Below are 26,101 nucleotides of genomic sequence, written 5' to 3'. Positions count from 1 at the left end.
TATTTTATTGTCATTATTATTATTTAAAAATAATAATGTGCTCAAAATCTTTACTTGGTGCTTTATTACTTGTTTTGTTAATACTTATTGTGTGGTGTTTTTTTAATCTATTTTATATCTTTTTATCTGAATTGAAATAAAAATTAGAACAAATTACCGATAAATTCACTACTACAAAAATGGAATTTCCCGACAGTTTATAACTGTCGCTATTGAGCAATGACGACAGTCGACTAACTGCCGTATTTGCCTATGCCGGCGTAGGGTAGCTATGCCGACAGTTAATACGTGTCGCCGTTGCTGGCAACGCCGACAGTTAATACGTGTCGTCATTGCTAGCAACGTCGACAGTTAATAGGTGTCGCCATAACATTGAATTTATATATATATAATAATTTTTCGATATATATTTTTTAAAACTTTTAATTATATTTTTAACAAATGAAGTTTGATATAAATTTAAATAAAAAAATTACTCAAATAATTAATTATTATTACCATAATTTGTAAAAAAAAATTATATTTATCATAATAAAAATTCATATACATACAACATTTATTCATACAATTGAAATGTAAATAATACATCAAATCCCCATGAGACTAAATAAGTCTCAATGAAAATTCATTATAATTCTCAATAAAAATTCATTATTCTCGATGTAAATAATACATCAAATCCTCACTGTACATAATTCTTACAAGCAAAAAAGAAAATAATACCCAACAACTTGAAGAAGAATTTCGTGTTGCCTTGGTTCTTTTATATAATTGTCTTGGTTCTCTTAAATATCCAAGTAGAGTTTTAGCCTACAATACAGAATAAACATCATTAAAGTTAAACCAAAACTAAAATAAATAGAGAACTTGAGGTTGCAGAATAAATAAAAAGGATGATTGTGGTTTTCAGTCACAAATAATTTATATAAAAGTTGTATTTTTCTTATCAAATTGGATAGCCTCATGGCTTAAGTAGTCAGTCTTAATTATTTAAACTAAGGAATGCATACCTGTCAGTCTCAATTTAAAAGTGCTCAAGCTAGTTAGTTTATGAAATCACAGACATTAATAAACCAAATTACCAATCATTCATAGCACATTAGCAAATATACAATAAACATCGAGAAATTAATATACATATATACACATATAAAGACATGCACTGTGTAGGTAATATGCATAAGATTCTAAGTCCATAGTACTTAGCAAGAAAAGAAAAGATAATATAGTTATAAATAAGAACACCAAGAACATAAATATAATAGATCATTAATATATAACACAAGCATACCAGGTGACATTTGTTAAAGTTATTAAAGTAACACAACGAGCATACCAGACAAAGTTGTTAAAGTAACACGAGTTGTGAATAAGCCTAATCCAAATTTATAAATCTAATTCACATTTGCTAAATAGAAAATCATAATTTCTTTTGGTCAAGCATATATATTCCTTTTAATAAATAGCCATATAATTATGAATTCTATGCAAATGCAGCATTTTTAACAAAGTCATAATCAATCCATTTTAGAAAAATTTCAATTGTTTAAAGAATACATTGTTTCAACTAAAGTCATCGAACATGGTAAAAACAATCGCAGTTTGAAAGAAAAAAATAACTTAGATATTATTTAAGTAAGAAAATGATCAAACTATTAGACTACAATGAAACACAAAGTTATGCTTCAATTAAAATAAACTCAAATTGAGATAGTAGTTCTGGTGCAGAAAAGGAAATCATCGAGTAAATATATAAATATATATCTAATGTCTCAATTGATTGAACCCAAAACTCACCAATTGATTTTTTTAGAAAACTTTCAATTGTTTAAATAATACATTGTTTCAACTAAAGCCATCGAACATGATAAAAACAATCATAGTTTGGAAGAAAACAAATAACTTAGATATTATTTAAATAAGAAAATGATTAAACTATTAGAATACAAAGAAACATAAAGCTATGCTTCAATTAAAATAAACACAAATTGAGATAGTAGTTCTGGTGCAAAAAAAGAAATCATGAATTATCAACCAATATGCTAATAACGTCAAACTTTTGTATAGCACTTTATACTATTGAACCTACATCTGATCACAAGAACCAAAAGTGATGCTCAATGTTATAAATCACTCACCAAAGACATTAGACAAGGGACAAGAAGAAAACTAACATATACAAAACAAGAAATACAAAAGGTTATGCTATATGCGTATGCCAACACGCAATATGTACATTCATACAAGTATATGTTATAATCAAACCAGTCAAACAAACACAATTCAATTATAGGATGATCATAGACAAGTCTACATCAATTCAAACAACACACAAGTTTTCTTTCTTATCTCCGCAGCACACAAATTTCTCAGATCCTACTTCACTAAAACACACAAGTTCTCAATCTTCCGTTATCACCACAGCACACAGTAACAATCTCATAACCTACTTCACTATGGATGAATATTTAAGATATTCAAACTCCTCTAACATTTGCATAGTATTAAAATAAAAGTTAGAGGCATACCTCTTGCAAACTGTTGCAAAATAGTTTTTTTGAAGTCTGTCTCAGCACATACACACATTTACAATGTTATAATATAATGAAAGTGAGTCAAATCTGAATTAAATAATTAAATAATAATGCAAAGAAGAGAAAAACCAAATGCTCATCTTACTCTTTCTTCTCAGCCTTGGGTTGAGTCAAATGCTTAGCTTGTCCACCTAAAATACATAGAAAACTACATCATAACTTGATTTATATGTATATCTTTATTAGACACTTTCAATTATAATTACAAAATAAAATAAAAAATGAGTTCATTGAAGAGCACACCATCACCTCGGTCCTCGTGACTTGCAGGCTACCTAACTGAGTGCAGAGCCTCGTGACTTGCCACCACCATCTCCTCTTTCTATAAATAAATAATCAGGTTTTTTTTTCCCATTGATTCAATTTTGTCCATTAATTTGTAATAGAGACTGTTCAAACTATGACAAAAACAAAGAATGGGTTTCAAATCTGGGATATCTTCAAATTAATGGGCCAAAAATAGAATGCATGTTATTTTGGGTCTAAAAATAAAATTAACATGTAAATAATAAAGCTTTTATTTATTAATACTTGTAAGAAATCAGATTATTGCATTCACATGAAAACATGTTAAGAGCAAGTATAAGCTAGAACTTACCACACAAGCTGGCACCAGTGGAATAAAAGTGAGAATATTCTTTCAATCTTCGGTATCTATGTGTAAAATCTAAGAATAGTAGAAAACTGAAGGTTAGATTCCAAAAGGAAATACAACCTCAAAAAGAAGTAAAACGTGGCATGATATATTTGTGGCTATTGAAGAAAATCAAGAGTTCTCAGCTCAACACAAGCAAATAAAACATTATGAAACAACAATAATTTAATGGCAAATAACTAAGGAATAGTAACTAAATGAAGCTTTTTCTCAAACCATGAAAGGATTTTTTGATATATATATATATATATATGAATAGACTACCATCTAAATATAAATATTTTAGAACATTATCATAAAGAAAATTATTATTTGTCACTTTGTCTATGTTGGGCACTTGGCAATCAAACTTGTTTGATTGTAGTTACACTATGATAATCATTATGTTTATATATTTGATAATCATATGTTGGAGCTTATCTGATATAAACTAGTTGAGACAAATCACAAATAGGAAAAATAAAAACAATAAGCGTTATTGTTTAAGGTGTGGGCACCGCCAAAACTACCCTATTATGAAAGTAGACAGGACAAGCTTCAACAACACACTTACTTGCTCTGGAAAATGTGAGCCTATTGAAACAAGCAACCAAGTTGCAGCTCTTTGCCAGTCAGTATTTATTTCTTATAAGAGCATTTCAATGAAGCGTAAGCACAATTTAATAATTCACCAATAAATATAAAATCTACAATGAAACATATCACATAAGTATTCTAACTCTTTATTCTACTAATTTACAATGGAAGACATTTAACGTACAGTTGCAATGATCGTTTATTCATTAGTTAATAATCTAAAAACACAAGATATCATTAATTTCAAGTATCTTCTTGTAGGCAACAGCAGCTTCAAGAAATCTTGTCTACAAATAGTTATATGGTTATGTTCTTTTCTCATGTCAGTGTTCAAGAGATTCTTATAACCCTCTATAGCTTTTAGATTCTAAATGATTTTCAGAGTTAAAACTAACAACCATATAAAGTCTAGTCTTCTCATAAAAACAAAATAAAAAACTCGAAAAGCCATATTAGCAGTGGATCACAACTTATTCTTGATACAAACTTACTATGGTAACTCTATCAGTATATTTTGATCCCAAATAAACATCGAACACAACACATGCAAACTAATTATCAAAAGCATCATGATAGGTGCAGCTGCCACATATCAATCTAACACCTCACGATAAGTGAAAATTAATAAGAAATCAATATAAATGCAAATGAAACCAAAACAGAGCAAAACTCATAGAAACCCAAATCGTGAATGGAGGCAAGCACTCTTCAAAGCACAGAAAAAATTTAAAAAAATTAAAATATTGAAGGAATGAAGAAGGGGTTTACAAATATGGAGGAGGACCCATCACTCACCTTGTTGCAGCTGCCACCGTCGAGAGCCCCAACCCACGTCGCTTCGCCCAACCTTGTTGAGAGCCCAAGCCACGTCGTTGCCCCAAGCACCGTCGCAGTCAACTGCACGCAAGCCCTTCGCAATCGAGAGCACCCTCTCTATAACGTCTGAAACACAGCCGAGCCCCGTCGCACCCCTTGCAGCTCCGTTGAGCCTTCGCATGAGCTCTGCCATTTGTACCTCGACCCCCCCTGCGCCATCGAGCCTAGACCCGAGACCCCCCCCCCCCCAACCCGCCGTCGAGCCCAGCCTCCGAGCAACCAGTCGTTGCCGTCAAGCCCAGCCCCGAGTCCCCTGCCGCCGTCGACCACCATCCCTCGAGCCCCTGCTGCCGTACAACCTTCTCTTTTCTGTGTGAAAATAATGAAACCTAGTATTGTCTGTTAGGATAACCTATTTGGGGTCAAGCCAAAAAATAAAATTGGACACCTATATTCACTTGTTGTTCAATAAGTTGTGTTGGTTTAGTGTTAGTCTCTAACTTGATTTGGAAGGGTGGGGGTTCGAAACTGGCTGACACTATTATATATTATTTTTAAAAAATCAAAATTTTAAATATTATATGTGTATTATTTAATATCTTTATAAAAAGTTTGATAAATTATTCAAATAAATTTTTTTAACTAAAACTTTAGTATTATAATTTAGTAATTAATATTTTTTTATAAAATTATATTATAGTATTTTTACTCTTAATATCATAATTAATTTAAAATTTGATATAAAAATTATTATAAATACAAAAGTTAATAATATGAAAAATTTATATAAAAAAACTAGTTTTAAAAGATTTTAATAAATACATATTTACATAATTTAGTTTATTTTTTAAATTTTATTATACATTAATTATAATTTTTTATTTGAATTTAGGCGACATTTTAGTAATTAATATTTTTTATAAAATTAAATTATAGTATTGTTACTCTTAATATTATAATTAATTTAAAATTTGATATAAAAATTATTATAAATACAAAAGTTAATAATATGAAAAATTTAGAAACAAAAAAAAAAATCTAGTGTTAAAAGATTTTAATAAATACATATTTACATAATTTAGTTTATTTTTAAAATTTTATTATTCATTAATTATAATTTTTTATTTGAATTTTGGCCACAATTTATGACTGTCGGCATTGAACGTTTATTAACTGTCGGCGTTAAGGTCAATAGCGACATCGTTTAACTGCCGGCATTGGTCTTGAATTAACTGTCGGCATTGGTCTCGAATTAACTGTCGGCGTTGGGGTCAATAGCGACACATTTTAACTGTCGGCATTGGTCTCAAATTAACTGTCGGCGTTGGGATCAATAGCGACAGTCAAAAGCAACAGTGACAGTTATTAGCTGTCGGCGTTGGTCTCTATGCCTACAATTTTTAACTGTCAGCGTAGAGTCCCGCTAAGCAATTACGACAGTCAACAAAGTTGACTGTCGTTGTTGGGTGTCGGTAAAGCCCAGTTTTGTAGTAGTGAAAGTTTCTGGCTGAGTCGCGGACTATGATGAAAAGGGATTGTTAATTCTGAATTGAAATAAAAATTGGAACGAATTACCAATAAAGTTTTTGGCTGAGTCGCGGACTATGTCGCTCTCTTTAAGACGTTTCGCGGCTCTGCCTCAAGTGTGCATGGCAGACTATCAACAACACCGTCCCTAGGATAAAACAGCCACTGTATATGACACCTCTCTGCACCGAAAGGCTTCGCTCTCATACACCCTCAAAAGCTCGGAGAAAATTCGATTTTATTATAAGAGAATGTTTTTCTGTAAAAAAAGATGTATTCTCCCGTTATTTTGATCTGACTTATGTAGAGAAGTCGAACTCAATAAAATGGTAAGAAAACGTTTATTCAATCGTGGGAGGAATTGTCGCGTGGTCATATGCAGTTAAAACGGATCACGTTTACTGCTTCTTAATAAATCGTTTTAAAATTAATTAATAAATAAATAATATTTATTTTATTAAATAATTTTTTTCAACAAAAAATAAAGTACGACACCACACCACCCACCCTGCCAGCTCAGCTCGGCTCGGTCGGACGGATGGCGGCGCCACCGCCCGCGCGCGCGTGTGGTGGTCAAGTGTGTGAGTCATCACCCATTCGCACAAAACTGGGTACCCCTTAGGGCACACCCCAATGCATGGCACTTGCATCCTATATACACTCTTAGAGGAGTGTTCCAAATCCATGTGGGACTTTTCCCATATCACACACAAATATACTTTTTCATTTTTTAACAATTCACTTTTAACTTTTAACAAAAAGTTCCAACAATCCCCTACTTGAATTTTAAAAAAATATTTTCTCGAGCAATATCAGAATCTATAAGATTGTGCATAAACAAATGTATCTTTTGATTTGAACATTTGCGTAGTGAATACGATTTAAATTATACTAGAGTGACACGTAATCTTGAACTTTATTTCTAACATCGTACCACACACCAAACTTTCAAGGGTGTAGTCAAAAAGTCGTGTGTTAATGGCCATGCACATCTATCCCAGTATAGTGAATGCTCTAGAAATTTTGCCCAAAATTCCATGGGAAACGGCCCCTCTTCCACATTCACATAGGCGAGTCTATCAAGAGTACTCCTGTAGCTCGGTACTCCACTCCACATAGAGTACAAATCTCATTAAGAGTTTCTATTAACTCATCCTCTCATCGCTTCAGGAATTCATGCTTCTATATGCTTTAATGGAAATAGCATGATCCAACTCATATCACTTCCCAACTTGTTATTACCCATTGAATTTAGTTCTTGGGATCTCTAGTCTTTAGGTTGGGTTACCATCATGAGTGATTCATCGTTCTAAGGGCAATAGTCCCATTCCTTTAGATGTTTTATGGACTTTCTCTCTAGCTAATCCTTTCGTCAAAGGATCTGCTAAGTTATCATCAGTGCGTACATGGTCCACTCTAATACAACCTGTTGAGAGAAACTCTCTAACAGTACTATGCTTGTTATATTATTTTATAATATAATATTTTAGATTAAATAAATGTGACATAGAGTGTCACATATTGTAACATATAATAGAGAGTTGCATTATTTGGATATCTGTGAAATATCCAAACATGTAACATATTTGGTGTTGCAAATTCATCACAAATTTGTAACTCCTAAATATCACTCATTATTATGTAGATTTGTTGTTACACAATATTGAGATGAATTTCTTAAAGCCATATGAGAAATGTGTTAGGAGTGTGTCCTAAAAGAATGTAAAGCCATTTGTTTTTTTAATGAATAAATAAATACAATAGTTTATTACTATTGTTATATTTAGATTGTTAAATTGTTGTTTGAATAATTTTGAAAATATCAGAAAAATTCAATATTCATTATTGAGGATGTGATCTTGTATTAGTACAAGAGAATTAAGATCACATGAATGAATAAAAATAGTCAACAACAACAAATTAAAGTTATGGAATTCTTTAATTGGAGTTATAAGTACGGTTTACTGAGTATCATAATGATACAAATAATCTAGATTCGGATTATTGATGTGGAAAGACATCTCGTTAAATGTGATTTATATAATATGATTATATATGACATGGACCGATATGAATTAGAGTCTTTATCCAAAAACCATTTAACAATAAAGACTTGTAATTCATATCATAACTGATGATCATTTATAGATCAACCTAAATCCTGAGTGTTCATGAACTCCTGTTCATATTTATTAAATCTTTTGATTCATTCGTTAAGGTCTCTTCAAAGAATGAGGCTAATGACTTTTGTTTTGGAGATTTAATATCATGGATGGCTGGGAACATGTATCAACAATACGGAATCTAATCTTTCCTAACAGATCGTATATTAGTTTCCTTAAGGGTTAATTCTGGAACTGAATGATTTTGAGCTCAAATCTATAATTAGATTATAGATTAATTATTCACTAGTGAATTAATGGTACTTAAAGAATAAGAAGTAAATTAGAAATGTTAAATGGTAATTCTTCCATTCTAATTTATGAACTAATTAATTAGAGGGTTGAACTATTGTAAGATGGTTATATCAATGGACGACTTTAGAAAAAGATTTCTGTAAAAGTATATCTATAACATAAAGAGTATAATTCTGAATTTATAGTGGAGTAATATCAGAATTAATAAATTAACTATTATAATTAAAGAGTTTAATTATTTAGTTTCAATTTATTGGAGCTTAATGTTATAGGTCAATGGTCCTCGAAATGGCTCAAACAATCACTGTCAAAGGCAAATACAAAATATGGGCAAAAAGGACTTATGTGATAAGTAAAATATTTTTCTATGTATCAAACATAATTATAGTTTAATTATGTGTAATTAATTAATTGAGAATTAATTTATTTTTGGGATTTTTGGTATTTAAATAATAATAAAAATTGGGAAAAATCACATGCCATCACAGGCATGTGGTACACGTGTGGCACAGTGCACAGGCACTGTGCTACACGCATAAGAGAGTTTACTCAGTCTCTTGATTCCACAATTTTAGTTATTTAAATATTAAATAAATAATGAGATATTTTAATATGATTAAAATATTATTATTTAAACAAAAATCTGATAATTGATCAATTATTTTGAATTTGTTTAAAATAACAAATATTTTAATACATTGGATATTATTAAATATTGGATATCAGTTTTTCACAGAACGTAACTTTTCAGGGATAGAAAAATATCTAGGAATCTCTCTCAGAGAAAGAGAACAGTGACATAAACAAAGGTCATTGTTCTTCACAAAACCTAGGTCCAAACTTTATCAGATCTCATGTGTTGAGAACATCTGATAAATAGTTTATTGCCTATTATTTGTATAGCAAGCCCACACTCGTTCTTTGTGTGCCTGAGAACATTTTGGAAGATCTTGGTGTGAGATCTCGAGGATTTACCCATACGAAAAGATAGCAACAAGGAAGGACCTGAGGTAATTTTTCTATTCATGTCCTTGATTCAATATATATATGCATGTGAAGAAGTAGATCTAGAAATCTAATGGGATTAATCTAACAATTTGATTGTTGTTCCGCTGCGCATAATCTCTGATTTGATTAATAAAAACCAACAAAATGGCTGATAGAGATGTGATTTTAACTCTCATATTGTGTATGGAAGTTACAAAATCCAGTGGGAATAAATTGGAACGTTTTGAAAAAAAACTTAAAAATTGGTTGCTGAAAATGACCAAGTTTCAAGCGCCACAGCCCTAGTGGCTGACAACTTCAAACAAATTCGGTTTTTATCCAATTTTGAATGTTTCCAACAGCCAAGTAATTCTCAAATCTCTATTTTAATTCCATAAAACATCCAATTAATCATTGGTAACAGCCATGGGGATTGGTGGAATTTGAAATTCAAAGGGTGCCTCAAAACTCTATAAATAGGAGCCTAATGCTCACTTCTAAGACACAACATTTCTATCCATTAGAGCACTTGGCTAAAAACACCTTGAGGCTTGATAATTCCAGAAAGCATTTCCTATAATCTGTGAGAGATCCCTTAGTGCTTGAGTTAGGGGGAAATAAGCTTTTGGACAAAGGTTTCAAACCTTGTTCAAGTTGGTGATCCCCAACACTCTTCACTTTGGTAGTGTGAGTGAGAGTTGTTTCTATTTAGTTTGTTTGTTCTTTCTTTCTACTATATTTCTCTTCATCTTCATATTCTTCTCTTTTGTTTATTTGTATTCATTGTTTTGAGTTGTTATCTTCTTTTCTTTATTTCAAACACTTTTACATTACTTGTAATATTTTGCTTTGAGTTGTATTTTCACTATTCTATTCTTCTTCTCTTCTTCTTGTTCTTTAATTTATTTGTATTTTCAGTTATAGAGTTGTAACTCTTTTTAATCAATCATTATTTATTTGTAATATATTGCATAGAGTTGTAATTTATTATTATTTCCATTGAGGCAAAATACATATTTTCCTAACAATGCTTACGACGTATCCGTCGTCTCTTACCATTGTAATAACAGTTCTGAATTTTTTCAATAGCCGCGGTACTATCGCAGTGGATCAACACAACTGGTATCAGTTTTTCTCAGCTAGCAGGCTTCTCAGCCAACCTGCTTCTTCACTAGCTATAGCTAGTGCTATCATTTCAGACTCCATGGTGGATTGTGCCAAAATAGTTTGTTTCTTAGATTTCCAAGAAACAACTCCACCAGTTATACTAAAGATATAGCCACTTGTTGCTTTGGAGTCATCTGACAAAGTGTTCCAATCTGCATCACTATATCCTTCAAGAATAGCTGGAAACTTCTAACAATGTAATCCAAGGTTCATGGTTCTCTTAAGGTATCTCATGACCCTTTCAATAGCATGCCAATGCTCTATATTGGGTCTACTAGTAAACCTGCACAATAATCCCACAACATAAGCAATGTCGGGTCTCGTACAATCAGTGGCATATCGAAGACTGCCAATGATGCTCGCATAGTCAGACGGTCTCATACTGTCACCAATGTTCTCAAATAACTTAACACTTGGATCATATGGTGTGCAAGCAGGTTTACAGTCAAAGTAATTGTATTTCTTTAGAATCTTCTCAATGTAGTGAGATTGATCCAAAGAAATTCCCTTTTCAGACCTAGTAACCTTAATACCAAGGATTACATTCGCTTGTCCGAGGTCTTTCATATCAAAGTTAGCACATAACAGAGATTTCACGGCATTCACAACATGGATATTCGAATAAAAAATGAGCAAGTCATCCACATATACACATACAATAGTGCAAATTTCATTCTCAGATTTATAATAAATGCATTTGTCACCTTTCAGTCACTTTAAACCCATGTGAGATAAAAAAATTGTCAAATTTCTCATGCCATTTCTTAGGTGTCTGCTTAAGACCATATAGAGACTTATCCAGTTTACAAACCTTATGTTTCTGGCCATGGATCACAAACCCTTCAAGTTGATCCATACAGATCTCCTCTTCTAATTGACCATTCGAAAAGGCAGTCTTAACTTCCATTTGGTGTACAACTAGATTGCGAATGACAGCTAGGGAAATCAAAACTCTAATGGATGTTATTCTTATAACAGGTGAAAAAGTGTCAAAGAAATCTATATTTTCTCTCTGCCTAAAACCCTTGGCTACCAAGCAAGCCTTGTACTTATCAACAGTACCATCGGGTATCAATTTCTTTTTCAAAATCCACTTACAACCTATAGGCTTACAACCAGGAGGTAAATCAACTAAGTGCCACGTATTGTTATACTCAAAATAGTCCATTTCATCATTTATGGCTTCTTGCCAGAAGTCAGCATCTAAAGAAGACAAAGCTTCTTGGAGGTTAGCAGGATCCTCCTCTAATGTATAGACATGGAAATCAAAACCATAATCTTTAGCAACTCTAGCTCTCTTACTTCTCCTAGGTTCTAATTCTCTATCCTCAATATGCTCATTACTCCTAATCATAGGAATGTTGCTAGTAGATGCGCCCCCGCTATTTCTCAATTTAAAAGGGAATCTATGTTCATAAAAATCAGCATCATTTGATTCCACAATAACATGCGCATTTAAATCATAGAACCTAAATGCTTTACTATTAATTGCATATCTGATAAATACACATTCATAGGCTCTACTTGCTAGCTTAATTCTCTTAGGATCAAGAATACGAACATAAGCCAAACAACCCCACGTTCTAAAATAAAACAGGTTAGATTGCCTATTTTTCAAGATCTCATATGGTGAAACTTTGCTCTTAGACTTATGAACTCTATTCAACACATAACAAACAGTCAAAAGAATCTCACCCCACCAATGAGATGCAGCACCAGAATCTAATAAAATAGCCACAACAGATTCAGTAAAAGTTCGTTTCTTTCTTTCAGCTTTACCATTTATTTCAGGTGAATATGATGCAGTGGTTTCGTGTACAATGTCATGTGAATTATAAAACTCAATAAACATGCTTTAATCATATTCAATTCCTCTATCACTGCGAAACCTTTTAATTTTCTTATTGAATTGATTCTCAATTTCAGTCACAAATAATTTGAACATGTCAAGTGCATCACTTTTATTTTTCATTAAGTACACATAAGTAAAGTCAAAAAAATCATCAATAAAAGTGATGAAATAACGTTTACCATTCCTAGTTAACGTTCCATCAAGTTCACAAATATCTAAATGTATTAAATCTAAAGGCTATGATTCTCTAGCAACTGATTTATGTGGTGTCTTAGTTATTTTTGCTTGACTACAAAATCACATTTTTCAAAATCATTATCTGACACTTTAGGAATTAAACCAATGTTACTCATGTTCTTAATAATGCGCTTATTAACATGACAAAGTCTAGCATGTCAAACATTAAAATCACATAACATATAAGCAGAAAGAGAAACTTTATTGAGTTCAACATTTAATTTAAACATGCCATCAGTAGCATAACCCTTCCCAACAAAAATATCATTCTTAGTGATGGTGTACAAATCAACCCCAATAGTTTGAGTAAACCCAGCCTTATTAAGCAGAAGACCAGAAACCAGATTCTTTCTCATCTCAGAAGTATGCATTACATCTTTTCAAGAATAAAGTCTTTCCTGAGGTAAACTTAAGCTCCACAATCCCAATCCCAGCAACAATAGTGGTGTGGGAATCTCCCAACAACATTTCTTATCATCAGCAGCATTGTATGTTTTAAACATAGCACGATCATAGCAGACATGGCGTGAAGCGCCAGTGTCTACCAACCACCCATATGATCCACCAATAAGGTTGATCTCAGAAATCATAGCAGTAAAAGCTTCTTCGGTCAAGTAAGCCTGCGGAGTAGTGCTTGGCTTGTTCCTACACTTGTGAGCCATATGACCTGGCTTGTTACAGTTGTAACAAAGGAATTGTCTAGAGTCATTCTGTTTAGGTGGAGGTTGCTTCCTTCCAGGTTGGTTCCTGTTATGGTTCTGACTCTGATTGTTGTTTCGAGGAGTGTTTTGGTTGGAATTTGAATTCGAGTTTCAGTTCTGATTCTTAAAATTTTTGTCATTAGGCTTCAAAATCGCAGGTGTGGATTTCTTGGGGTTGTTGTTAGAGACAACAAGCACCTCTTCTTTCTGGTCTTGTTTCCTTGCTTCCTCCTCGATATGAAGGCATGTGATCAAACTCTCTAAGGAAAATTCCTTAGTCTTATGCCTGAGTACATTTTTAAAATCCTTTCAGGAATGAGGTAATTTGTCAATTAAAACAGCAACTTGAAACTGTTCATCAAGAGTCATACCTTCTGAGATAATCTCATGCGCGATTTTCTGAATTTTGTGAGATTGGGCTTCCATGGATTTATCGTCCACCATTTGATACTTCAGGTAGCGACTGATAGCGTAATTTTTAGTCCCTGCCTCTTCTGTATCATATTTATTTTGCAGCGCCTCCCAAATTTGCTTTGCTGACTTGTCTGAATTATAATAATCATAGAGATCATCAGATAAACCGTTAAGAATAAAATTCTTACAGAGGCAGTCGTTTTCAACCCAGGAGTCCAATTCCTTCTATTGCTTCTCGCATTCAGTTTCTTTGTCCTTGTCAGTCGAAGGTTCATAGACAACCGACTTCAGAGCAGTGAGGACAAACGCAACCTTCTTCATGGTAAGATAAAATAGCATATTTTGTTTCCAACGCTTAAAGTGCAAACCCTCAAAACAAAATGGCTTGTTAATATCAGTAGAGGTAGAACAATAAAAATCATCGGTAGTAGCCATAGCAGAACAGATCATCTTAAATTGTTAATTCTGAATTGAAATAAAAATTGGAACGAATTACCGATAAAGTTTCTGACTGAGTCACGGACTATGTCGCTCTCTTTAAGACGTTTCGCGGCTCTGCCCCAAGTGTACACGGCAGTCTATCAACCATGTCGTCCCTAGGATAAAACAGCCACTGTATATGATACCTCTCTGCACCGAAAGGCTTCGCTCTCGTACACCCTCAAAAGCTCGGAGAAAATTCGATTTTATTAGAAGAGAATGTTTTTCTGTAAAAAAATATGTATTCTCCTGTTATTTTGATCTGACTTATGTAGAGAAGTCGATCTCAATAAAACGGTAAGAAAACATTTATTCAATCATGGGAGGAATTGTCACGTAGTCATACGCAGTTAAAATGGATCACGTTTACTGCTTCTTAATAAATCGTTTTAAAATTAATTAATAAATAAAAAAATTACTTTATTAAATAATTTTTTTAACAAAAAATAAAGTACAACACCACACCACCCGCCAACTCAGCTCAGTCGATGGCGGCGGGGCGCGCACGCGTGTGAGTCCTCACCCATTCGCACAAATCTAGGTACTCCTTTGGGCACACTCCAATGCATGACACTTGCATCTTATATACACTCTTAGAGGAGTGTTCCAAATCCATGTGGGACTATTTTCATATCACACACAAATATATTTTTTTATTTTTTTAACAATTCACTTTTAACTTTTAACAAAAAGTTCCAACAGTTTTGTTAATACTTATTGTGTGGTGTTATCTTTTTATCTTCCTCTTATAACTTATGTTAATAATATGATAGGTGGACTTCGGTTTTCTTCACTATCTCTTTTCAAATTTTTTATTTTTTGATATGTTATCGTTATTGTTTTATTTTTATTTCCCTCTTAGATGTTTAATGTTAATATCAACTCTATTTTATTTTTATGTGTTTTTTTTAGGATATTTCTCATTTGTTCAAGTAGAAGATGTGACTTTAATGGTTGCTTTGGATTAGTTTTTATACTTTATATTCTTCTTTTATCATCTAAAATCTAAGTTTTTAGTGACTTGAGTTCTTTTTTAGAGATATTGCAAATTTGTTGTCAAATTTTTTTAAGGTCGTAAGACTAATAAACATGCTCATAGATTAGTTATACATGTTTTTAGAGCGAATGATGAATAGATAATTTCCTTCTTTTATTCCAAATATATTACACTTTAATTATTATCAATGAATTAATTACTGCTGAAAAGAAAAAAACCGTTTTTTATCCAATGTTTAACCTTATACAAATTATACTCTTGGGTATGCTCTTTTTCACTGTTTTTCTATATGTATGTATAAAAAACATAATAGTTTACTGCTGTAATATTTTGGGATATATATTATTATATGTATTCATGTATGTATATTCTCAAAAATTCTCCGTCAATGAATTATCAACCCCTTCAACAATTGCTTTTCCTACTTTTATCTTAACTTTATTTATTTGGATATAAATGATTTTGGAATAAAAATTGGTGAGGATATGTTTATTTGCCATGGAGTATGTATGTTCCTATGATAGTAGAGCTCAGGTACACTTATTGTTAGAATTGTAAATTATTCAAAATTTTTTAAAATTTTATAAGATACTTTAAATAATTAGAATATACACGATTAAAAAAATGTGTCAAAAATCATTCAAGTACCAAAAAAAAAAGATGTGTATTGAATACTAAAAATTAAGGTGTGCATTGTAGAATTTTCCTTTATTATTTTATTTTACAAAAATTATATTAATTTTCAAAAAAGATTTTAAACGGTGTATCTTTTTACATTGTTATGTAATTTGTAAGTTTTTGTAGTTATAAGTTAGTTATTGTAACTTTTTTTAAAAAAGTAAGTTAGTTATTTTTTTTTTTTAATTAATTATTTTGGAAGGAAAAAACGTTAGTTATTGTAAGAGTATTATCTTTATTGTCAAGTATATTATATAGCGTGTTTCTCCGGTGGACCATATTTTTAGGTGTATCAGTACACTCTATTTTTGTTTTAGGTACTTGGATGATTTTCGGCTTTATGATCATATAAATTGTAATTATTTAGAGTATTATGCAAATTTTTAAGAAATTTTGAATAATTTACAGTATCAAAAATAGATTTCAAACAAGTTATTTTCTACATGCATTAAAAAAATACTTACGCGTGCAACAAATTATTTTAATATTGTTTTCGGCACTGTAAATTATTTAGAATTTTATGAAAATATGTAGGATGCTCTAAATAATTGTAATGTACACGAACATAAAAAAAAATTGCTCCAAAAATCATCTAGGTCCTGAAAACACAATAGGGTGTACCGGTACACCCAAAAATAAAATGTACATTGTAGAATTTCCATATTATATATTATAACTTTTAATATATAATATATATAAGTACTTGCTTTCTTGTTCTTCCCTTTTTGTTAGTGTTCCTAAAAAAATATGGAATAAGCATTTATCCACTTTTATCCACAAAATAACATTAATTAGTGAATTATTCAAATTAGTCACATATATTAAAAGCACCGTCCAATGCATATTTCTTTGATTTTATTTTAAAAAGAAATTTGTTTATTTAATTGTCATATAAATTTTAAATAAATATACAATGTCATGTATTATAAAAGAATAACATAAAAAAATATTTAAAAAATTACACCAAACCATTGTCTATACTTAAAAAAAAAAAAAAAAAAACTCTTTAAACCAATATTCATTAGATACACTAAAGATATGATGCATTCTAGTTTTAAAATCAAATATTTTTTTTCAAATTTTCTTTTAGAAAAAATACCTATGAATTTCAATATAATAAAATATTAAAAAAATCTAAATTAAAACTATGAATTTAAAAGTTTATTTGATCAAATATTAATTATTTAATTTAAAAAATAAATAAATCCATCAAAAGCTATATGTAAATATATATTATTTAACTAATGGCTAGAGCAATTAAAATTAGTAATTTCTCATTAAAAAAAATAAACGACCAAAGAAGAAAATATCTATATTTATGTCGTATTTCCCTATTACATATATGTTTGGATAAACATAATATGTTAAATGACAAAATAAATGTTAGAGATAAATATATTGTCTCAATGGAAATAAGAAAGACTATTACAACTTTTGACAAAAACATACAAATGACAAGATGATTGATTAAATAAGTTACAACTCTATTTTAAAAATACAAGTAAATATAGAAAGAAGAAGATGAAGAGAATAATAGAAACAACAACTCTATGACAAAAGTTACAAGTAGACTAGAAGAAGTAGAACAAAAGATGTAGAAGAAAATACAACTCTATAGCAAAAAGATACAACTAAACATAAAATGTAAATAGAAGAAAGATGACAAAAACAATAGAAGAAATAATATAAGAAAAATAATAAAGAAGTAAATGTTGGGCTTTATGCTCTTATAAAACTATATCAAACGTGTAACGCTATTTTATATTGTCAATAAAAGAAGTATAAATCATTTAGTTTGACAACCGTATTGCTTGCTTGTTTGATTGCATGATTATTGGAATAATATAAAACATTTATAAAATCTCGAAGATATAAATAATTACAATTATAGTGACTAGGACACAGTGGATTATAATTGTAATTATATCTTCAAAAGAACGAGTCCTAAGATTAAGACAATGCATTGAATTTTCACTGGTCTGGTAATCTATGATATGATCTACTTACACATTTGGGGTGTGATGTCTTATCCAAGGGATTGACCAAGTAGATAAGATCAGATATATTTTGTTACATTGAACTTGACCGCTATTGATTATTGATCAGATAAGTAAGTATCGTTATTATCTGATCTAATCATATCATAACGTTGACCATAGGGAATTCAATCTTAATTCTGAGTGATTAATATAATTTTAATTGTATTATTCAAGTCTTTTGATTTGTCCGTTACCAACTTACCCTACGGATCAGCTCATACTAACATGTTGGAGATTTGGTAGTATAATTGAATGGGAGTATTTATTATAGACATGAAATCTATAACTTCTGTCTAAGAAGTGATACGATGATTTCCTTATAGCTTGGTTCAAGTGTTAAATGATAGAGTACTAATTTCTGTAATTAAGTTTACGGAAATATCCTTTATAAGGAATTTAGTGGGAGAAAATGATAAAATATCAATTAGGGGTAAAATAGTAATTTGCACCTGTCTCATTAGTATATCATCGATGGATGATTGAATGACGGTTATGGTTATAACAATGGATAATGTATTTACATTTGGTGTAAAGCACTCTATGAATTCAATAGTGCAATTCTGAGTCTATAGTAGAGTCACGATAAATTAATAAGATTGTAATGCCCCGAATTCTCCGATATGTTTAACGGCGTGAATAGTAAGCCGGGAGGGCCATACTTGCTTAATTATGTTATTAATTGATAAAATTCATGTATATGTTGATTATATTATAATATGATGTGAAATGCATGCATGTGAGTCCATATTTCTTATTACAGGGGTGTGATGATAATTTGGCCCGTTGAGGGTAATTTGTGTATTTGGGTGCATAACGTGATTTGTGAATGAGATTCCATTATTATGGAGATATATTCGAGCTATTTGACATGAGACGGTCATTTTTAGTGGATTAGCGGTTTTGTCATAACGGGGTCAATTTTGGGGTAATAGAAATGTTCATTTGATGATAAATTGGGAATATTTGAGATCAGGGTGAAATTCTGGAGGTTTTGACTATAATGTCCCTGGAGGTGTTTTCGGGACCCCGAGCATTAGGTTTTATTTGAGGTTACTTAAGCTTGAAGTAGCTTATCAGATAGAACATACGATAGAAAACCTCTCGTTCCCCTTCGTTAGTTCATTTTCGCCACCCGAAGCATATTTGACGAAATCTTGAGTTCTAGGAGTCGGAATCGAGTGAGGATCGAGGCATAGCGATCCTAGGAAAGATTAGAAGCTTCTTGACCGAAGGATTTGACGGAAAACAACCCAATTGAAGGTAATCGAAGTTTAAGTTTTGAGTTTTTCTGAGTTTCTAAGCTTTGAATTGATTTTGTGAATTGTTGAGTTTCCGATTCGTTTGAACCTTGGGTTTTGAGGGTTTTGATGATTGGGGAATTTTTAGGTATGTCTTTGGAGGCTTTGGAGTGTTAGAAACGCGGTTGGGAGTGGCCCAGGGTGGAGCGCCGCGGCCTTTCTTTGAAGAAGCAAGTGGAGCCTTTGTGCTCGCTGGGCGCCGCGGCCCTTGCCTCTGGGAACCCTGCGGGCCGCGGCCCAAGGTGCTAGGGCCGCAGCCCTTGCCCTGTTTTCGCCCTGTTTGCTCGTTTTGACCTCGGGAACCTAGTTTTAGGCCTCGGGGGTGTCCTAACTACTTGGATTAGTTTGGATTGATCTCTTGGAGGCTAGATAATGGTTTGAGAACCCTTGATTGTCTTGATTATTGATGGTATCCCATATGTGTTATGATTAGGTAACCGCTAAAGGACTAAAAGCTAAACCGTTCTCAAGGGTCGTTCTTTTGTTCACTCTAGCTCGAATCAAAGGTAAGAAAACTGCACCCCAAGTGTGACATGCATGGATATTCGTGAGGCATGTTGGTTATGTAATATGTACATGGATTGAATATAGAATGCTTAGCATAAGTTGCTCACTTATGCATAGTGCTGACTCATTAGTCAGGTTTGGCAAATGTGCTAGTATCAACTGTGAAGTTATGACTCATTAGTCAGGTTCGGCAGTGGCACTGGGCACTGGTCACGTTGCACTGACTCATCAGTCAGAATTGGCAAAGGTGTTAGTATCAACTGTGAAGCTGTGACTTATTAGTCAAGTTCGGCAGTGATACTGGACACTGGTCACATAGCACTGACTCATTAGTCAGAACGACCTTAGCGTGGATCACGCAAGCCAACAGAGATTAGATCTAATCGACTATTAGCATTGAACGACTCAAAGAGCATTAATGCAAGACCGACCCCGAGGGTCGATGATTGAGATAAACACTTGGAGGCTAGTGGCTTACCTAGCAGCCACTCTCCCTCTTGAATCATGTGATGTTCACTCATTGGTTTGAAAGCGTTATGTTCAGTGTGATTATAATGATAATCATGTGATAATGTTTATGAAAAGTATTATGTTTTCTTGCTGGGCTTTGGCTCATGAGTGCTATGTGGTGCAGGTAAAGGGAAAGAAAAGCTCACCTAGCCTTGAGTGGAGAGTTGATGTGGTGATGTGTACCTATGCGGTCGCTTGACCAGCACGACCAAGGAGTTCTCAGAGGAACTAGGGGGTTTACCCTAATTTTGCCGCTTAGGTCGGCGGGATTGTAAATTTAAAACAGTAGTGACCACTTTGTACTGAGAACAACTTGTAAACGTTTTGATTAGCTCTGCAGAGCAGTTTGTAATGAAAATCTCCATTTCCTTGTTGATTGGTTTTTATACCTTGACCTGTTAAGTACACTTAGAGCAAGTTTTTGACCAAAGGACTCAGGTAGTGAGTCAAATTTCCGGTCCACCGTTCACCGTAACTGTTCTGGAGTAGCCAGGGCGTTACAACTTGGTATCAGAGAAATGCCAAGGTTAAGGTTCCTGTAGACTGGCTGGGCATGTACACACATCACTAAAGTCAAGCTCGACTCTTGGTTTGGTAACTCTTTATGTAGTTATGTGCATAACTGCCTAAGTGTGGTGCAAATGCTTTAATTGTTATGTGATACATGTTGAGTGCTGAGTGCCATAAACATGTATCTGTTTGTGAATATTGAATGACTGTGGAATATGATAATTGTCTGCTTGTTCTTGGACCGTGAGGCGGCAAGAGGTTTAGTTATTACTACCTGACTGGCCGTATTTATTATTGTTTCAGTAAGGTATCAGTGATAGAATGAACCCAGAACAGACAGACACTACAGCTGGCCAGAGTGGTCAGGGTCACAATAATGATAACAGCCAGGGTCAAGAGAATGACCAATCCCAGATTCCACAGCCAGCTCCCGCAAACTGGCAGCAATTGTTTAATGATTTGCAGGCTATAGTGTTGAAACAGGGAGAGGAGCTTCGTCTCCTAAGACAGCAGCAAGTGCCTGTAGTGGCCAGTGTTGCAGAGGCACCTCCTGTGTCAGTGCCAGTTATTGGGCAGCTGCCTGGGGTTGAAAACAGATTGGAACCTCTTTATGAGCAGTTCAGGAAGCAACAACCTCCTGTTTTTGAAGGCAGCGCTGATCCTATCAAAGCTGAACAATGGATGAGCATGCTTACCACTATTCTTGACTTTATGAAGGTAGTTGGTAGTGAGAGGGTGGCCTGTGCTGCCTATATGTTTCAGGAAGATGCCCGGATTTGGTGGGAGGTGGTTGGCCAGACCAAGGATGTTAATCTCCTGAATTGGGAGGAGTTTCAGACCTTGTTTAATGAGAAGTACTATAATGATGCTATAAGAGCGGCGAAGGCCGATGAATTTATGAGGCTATTTCAGGGAAGCTTGTCAGTAACTAAATATTCCTTAAAGTTTGACCGTTTGGCAAAGTTTGCCAAAGAACTGGTGCCCACTGACGGGACCAGGAGAGAGAGATTCCTCCAGGGGCTACAGCCCAGGTTAGCCCGTGACGTTCGCATCACCACTGTGGCAGGAGTCACTACTTATGCACAGGTGGTGGAGAATGCACTTACAACTGAGAGTGCAGAGATTAAGAGCTGGCGTGACAGTGCAGCCAGAAAGGATTTCAGGAGGCCAGTTCCTCCATTTGTTGGTTCTGGTAGGGGTGTTGGCCCCAGTGATCAGAAGAGGCCAGTTCCTAATATTATGCACCTAGCCACCTTTTCTCTCTTAGTTTTCTCTCTAGGAATTCTCTTCTCATGTGTTGAGACTTGCTCCCATAAATACTAGGTTGTTTTAGAGAAAGACTTGGAAGATTGGGGTATTGTTTCAAAGCAGTTTGGATTCCTTGCAATACCTAGCATTCAACAAGAAAAAAAGTTTAGGAAATCCAAAGGGTGTTGTAACGCTCTGGTTACTCCAAGACCGTTACTGTGAACTTTAAACAGTGTTTAACTCACTAAATGAGTCATTAGGTTATAAACGTGCATCTAGGTGTTATAAATAGGCAAGGCCGAAAATTTTCTATTAAAAGGAATGGATATATTTTATTCAAAACATTAAACTGTACATGGGCCCACAAAAGTGTTTCCAAGTTATTTACAATCCAAAATGGTCATTACAGTGTAAAAGTTACAACCTGCCGACCTAAGAGGCAAAATATAAGGTTAACCCCTAGTTCCCCTGAGAAACACCTTGGCCATGGTGGTCAAGTGGCCGCATATGTACACATTGCCACCCAAGCTCTCCACTCAAGGTTGGGTGAGCTTTTCTTTCCCTTTACCTGCACCACATATCACCCATGAGCCAAGGCTCAGCAAGAAAACTCATTACTGCATGTATACAATATCCATGAATGATTATGATAATCATACTAGGGCTTGTAGCCCAAATGAGATAAGTGAAGATCAACAAATGATTATGGTAATCATTCTGGGACTTGTCGCCCAATCAGATGAGTGCTTAATGAATCACACGTTATTTAAGTGACTAATGAATCACACGTTTGATAGGTGACTAATAAGTCTACCTCAATAATCTATCCCCTGTATAGATGACTAATAAGTCCATCTCTAGGGGTATGATCCTTAAATAGGTGGCTAATAAGTCCATCTCTAGGGATCCGCTCCCTAAGCCATGTGATGTGTCAGTCACCTTAGCCCTTTGACTCTGGCTTTAAGTAACTAGCCTTTAGACTAGACAAGCGCTTTTGTTTTCATCAAACTTAAGGTCAGTCAAGCATTTCATGCTTATGTTTATAATGCTTATGTCGATTAGATCTAATCTTTTTGGCTTACGTTAAACACGCTTATACCGTTCTTGACTCATAGGTCAATCCCATACGACTAGTGCTCAGTACTACTATTGAACTTGACTAATAAGTCACAGCTACACAGTCAATACTAACACCATTGTCGATTCTGACTAATAAGCCAGTACCATTCATAGATAAGCAAGATTGCTAAGCATTTATAATGCAATCATTGTCCACATATAGAGCACTCAACATGCCTCATCAATAACCATGCATGTCACATACTGGGTGCAGTTTTCTTACCTCTAGTTCGAGCGTGAAATAATAAAATAACTGTAATGCCCCAAATTTCCTAATAAGGTTTGGGACCTTGATTAGGAGGCCGGGAGGGCCATAATTGATTTATTATAGTATTTAATGATTATATGCATATTTACGTGACTTATATTATTATATGATGGTGAATGCATACATATGGGAGGATTTATTATTGTGAGGGTATTTTGGTAATTTGGCCATTGTGGGCGTAATTGTATATTTTGGGTGCATGATTGTGATTAATTAATATAGCCACATTATAAGGTGGATTGGTTCGAGCTAATCGACATGAGACGATCATGAGATGTAAGTGTTCGGTGTAGTCATAACGAGTTAAAGTTCGGGGCTCGGGGTGAGTCTCGGGGTCATTTTGATGACTAGAGCATTACCGGGAATTAAAGGGTAATGGGATATGATTTATTGGTATTTGGGAATATTGAGAATAGCGGGAATTTGAGAGCGTTAATTATAATTAACGAGATAGGCGGGAAAGGACGATTTTACCCTTGGAAGCTTTTAGAGGGGTTTATTTGGCTTAGGGGCATTATGGTCTTTTGACCCTAAGGATATATATGACATGAAGGCTGTAGAAAATACAGAGTTAAAACAGAGCCTATCCTCTCTTTCTCCCTTCCTTCCCGTACAAGTCCTCCTTCACCCTCTTCTTTAGGTTTTGAGAGCCTATCTTGAGGAAGCAAGCTAGGGAGTCAAGCTTGGGGAGGTTTAGCTTGATTTCAGCCATTAAAGAGGATTCAAATCGTGTTTGAGGTAAGCTTCAACCATTAGTTTCTAGTTCATACTCTGTTTAGAGTTTTAGTTTTTAACTTGTGTATCACTTGTGGAAAGTTTGAATTAATGGAGGTTTGGGTGATGTTTACTTTGGGTTTTGATGAGGGTGAGTTGTAGAGGATGTTTGGTGGTTAAATTGGGTGTTAGGTTGGGGTTTGGGACAAGTTTGAAGGGTTGGTTTCGAAGAAAACGCAGGGGAGAAAAATCTGACTGTTGCTGGTTTGCGTAATGTGCCGCGGCCTGTCTATGGTATGTCGCGGCCTGAGTGTGTTTCTGGGAGGAATTATGCCTCTGTCAGGGGGTGAGTCACGGCATGGCTATGGTGAGTCGCGGCCCATCAAGGCAGATTTGGCCAAAAATGGGTTTTTGGTCTAGGGATGCTAGCTTAAGGCCTCGGGGTTGATCCTAGTACCCGGTTAAGTGGGGATTGATGTCCCGGAGGCTAGATATTGGTTTGGGAACTTATGTTGATCATTTTTATTGATGATACCTTATATTTGGTTATGGCTAGGTGACCGCTAAAGGACTAAAAGTTGATCGTTCTCAAGGGTCGTTCTTTAAATCGTTCTAGCTCGACTTTGTGGTAAGAAAACTGCACCCTGTGTATATGTGACATGCATGGCTTTTATGATGCTTGTTGGTTGATTACTGAGTATGACATGCGTGGTTGTTATTGATGCATGTCGGTTGATTATTATGTGTGACATGTATGGCTATTCTCGGTGCATGTTGGTTGACTATTAAACGTGACATGCATGGCTGTTATTGGTGCATGTTGGATTGTTGAATATATTGCATATGATGCATAAGAAACATGTGATTAGGACATGCTTTGTATACTGGGTGTGATATCGTTCAGAGCTTGAGCCTCTGTGTTAATGCATAGTCCTAGTTGTACTAATATCTGTTAAGTAAGCATGTTGAATACCTTGTTTATGGATATTGGACATGTGATATATGTTTGGTGGCATGGCTTACCTGTGTATGGTGCTGACTTATTAGTCAGAATCGACAATGGTGTCAGATCCGTCTGTGAAGCTGTGACTTATTAGTTAAGTTCACCACGGGCTGAGCACTGGTCGTGTTTTACCGACCCAAGGGTCAGAGGTGGCAGTGCGTTGTGAACGCCGGGCCAAATAAAGATTAGATCTAATTGAGGTCGGCATTGAATGGCTCATATGGGGTATTAGTGCTGGACCGACCGGAAGGTCAATGAGAACTATAAGCGCTTGCCTGGTCTAAGACCAGATGGTTTCAGCCAAGGTATATGACCCCGGTGACCGTTTGTCACATGGCTAAGGGACGTTGTCCATAGTTTCGACTCTAGGGTCGTGAGAAAGGTTATGTTGGTGACTAATCACCTTGCACCTGTCCTAATCAAACTTAAGAAAGAATCACTTATCAGTTAAGCCCTGGTGACCCTATCGTCACATGGCTAGAGGGAGCGATGCTCATTATTGTGACTTTTGGCTATTGTCACCTATTGGCTTGGACTGACAGTCCCGAATGGTTATTATGATCGTTGTTGATATTATATCATGCTCTATTGTGTTTTCTTGCTGGGCTTTGGCTCACGGGTACTACGTGGTGTAGGTAAAGGCAAGAGGAAGCTGGACCATCCATGAGTTGAAGAGCTTAGGTGATGACGTGTACATATGCAGTTGCTCGTCCGCCACGGCCGAGGTTTAAAATGGAACTAGGGTTGAACCCTGTTTTGCCGCTTAGAACAGCCTGTTGTAAATATT

General features: G+C 34.3%; 1 protein-coding gene across 11 annotated transcripts; it reads right to left on the bottom strand.

Moving 5' to 3' along the window:
- Positions 1-538: 538 nt before the first annotated feature.
- LOC133818174 (uncharacterized) lies at positions 539-5,128 on the bottom strand. 11 transcript variants are annotated; one of them, XR_009885812.1, is made up of 6 exons: positions 4,621-5,128; positions 3,193-3,261; positions 2,838-2,916; positions 2,680-2,725; positions 2,529-2,564; positions 539-810 (listed from the first exon to the last, which is right to left on the bottom strand). XR_009885812.1 is itself a non-coding variant. In XM_062250896.1 (5 exons), exons 1-5 carry the CDS (start codon positions 4,832-4,834, stop codon positions 786-788), a joined length of 390 nt encoding a protein of 129 aa, XP_062106880.1. In that variant the 5' UTR covers positions 4,835-5,128; the 3' UTR covers positions 539-785. The 11 variants fall into 11 exon arrangements, 3 of the variants coding, with proteins under 3 accessions (XP_062106880.1, XP_062106879.1, XP_062106881.1); XR_009885808.1 differs by having other exon boundaries at positions 593-810; positions 2,844-2,916; XR_009885811.1 differs by having other exon boundaries at positions 539-2,564.
- Between the last annotated feature and the right edge of the window lie 20,973 nt (positions 5,129-26,101).

The sequence above is a fragment of the Humulus lupulus genome, chromosome 2 (assembly GCF_963169125.1).
Source record: "Humulus lupulus chromosome 2, drHumLupu1.1, whole genome shotgun sequence".
In the NCBI taxonomy this organism is placed as follows: Eukaryota; Viridiplantae; Streptophyta; class Magnoliopsida; order Rosales; family Cannabaceae; genus Humulus; species Humulus lupulus.
Note: the sequence above shows the minus strand (reverse complement) of the source record. Positions and strands in the feature narration are given on the sequence as shown.

Excerpts from the sequence above, each read along its gene's own strand:
- LOC133818174 (XM_062250895.1), bottom strand. The coding sequence starts at position 4,834 with ATGGCAGAGCTCATGCGAAGGCTCAACGGAGCTGCAAGGGGTGCGACG. Across the intron at positions 3,262-4,620 it reads ACGGTGGCAGCTGCAACAAG|ATTTTACACATAGATACCGA; the intron begins GTGAGTGATGGG and ends TACTATTCTTAG. Across the intron at positions 2,565-2,679 it reads CCCAAGGCTGAGAAGAAAGA|ACTTCAAAAAAACTATTTTG; the intron begins GTAAGATGAGCA and ends GTGCTGAGACAG.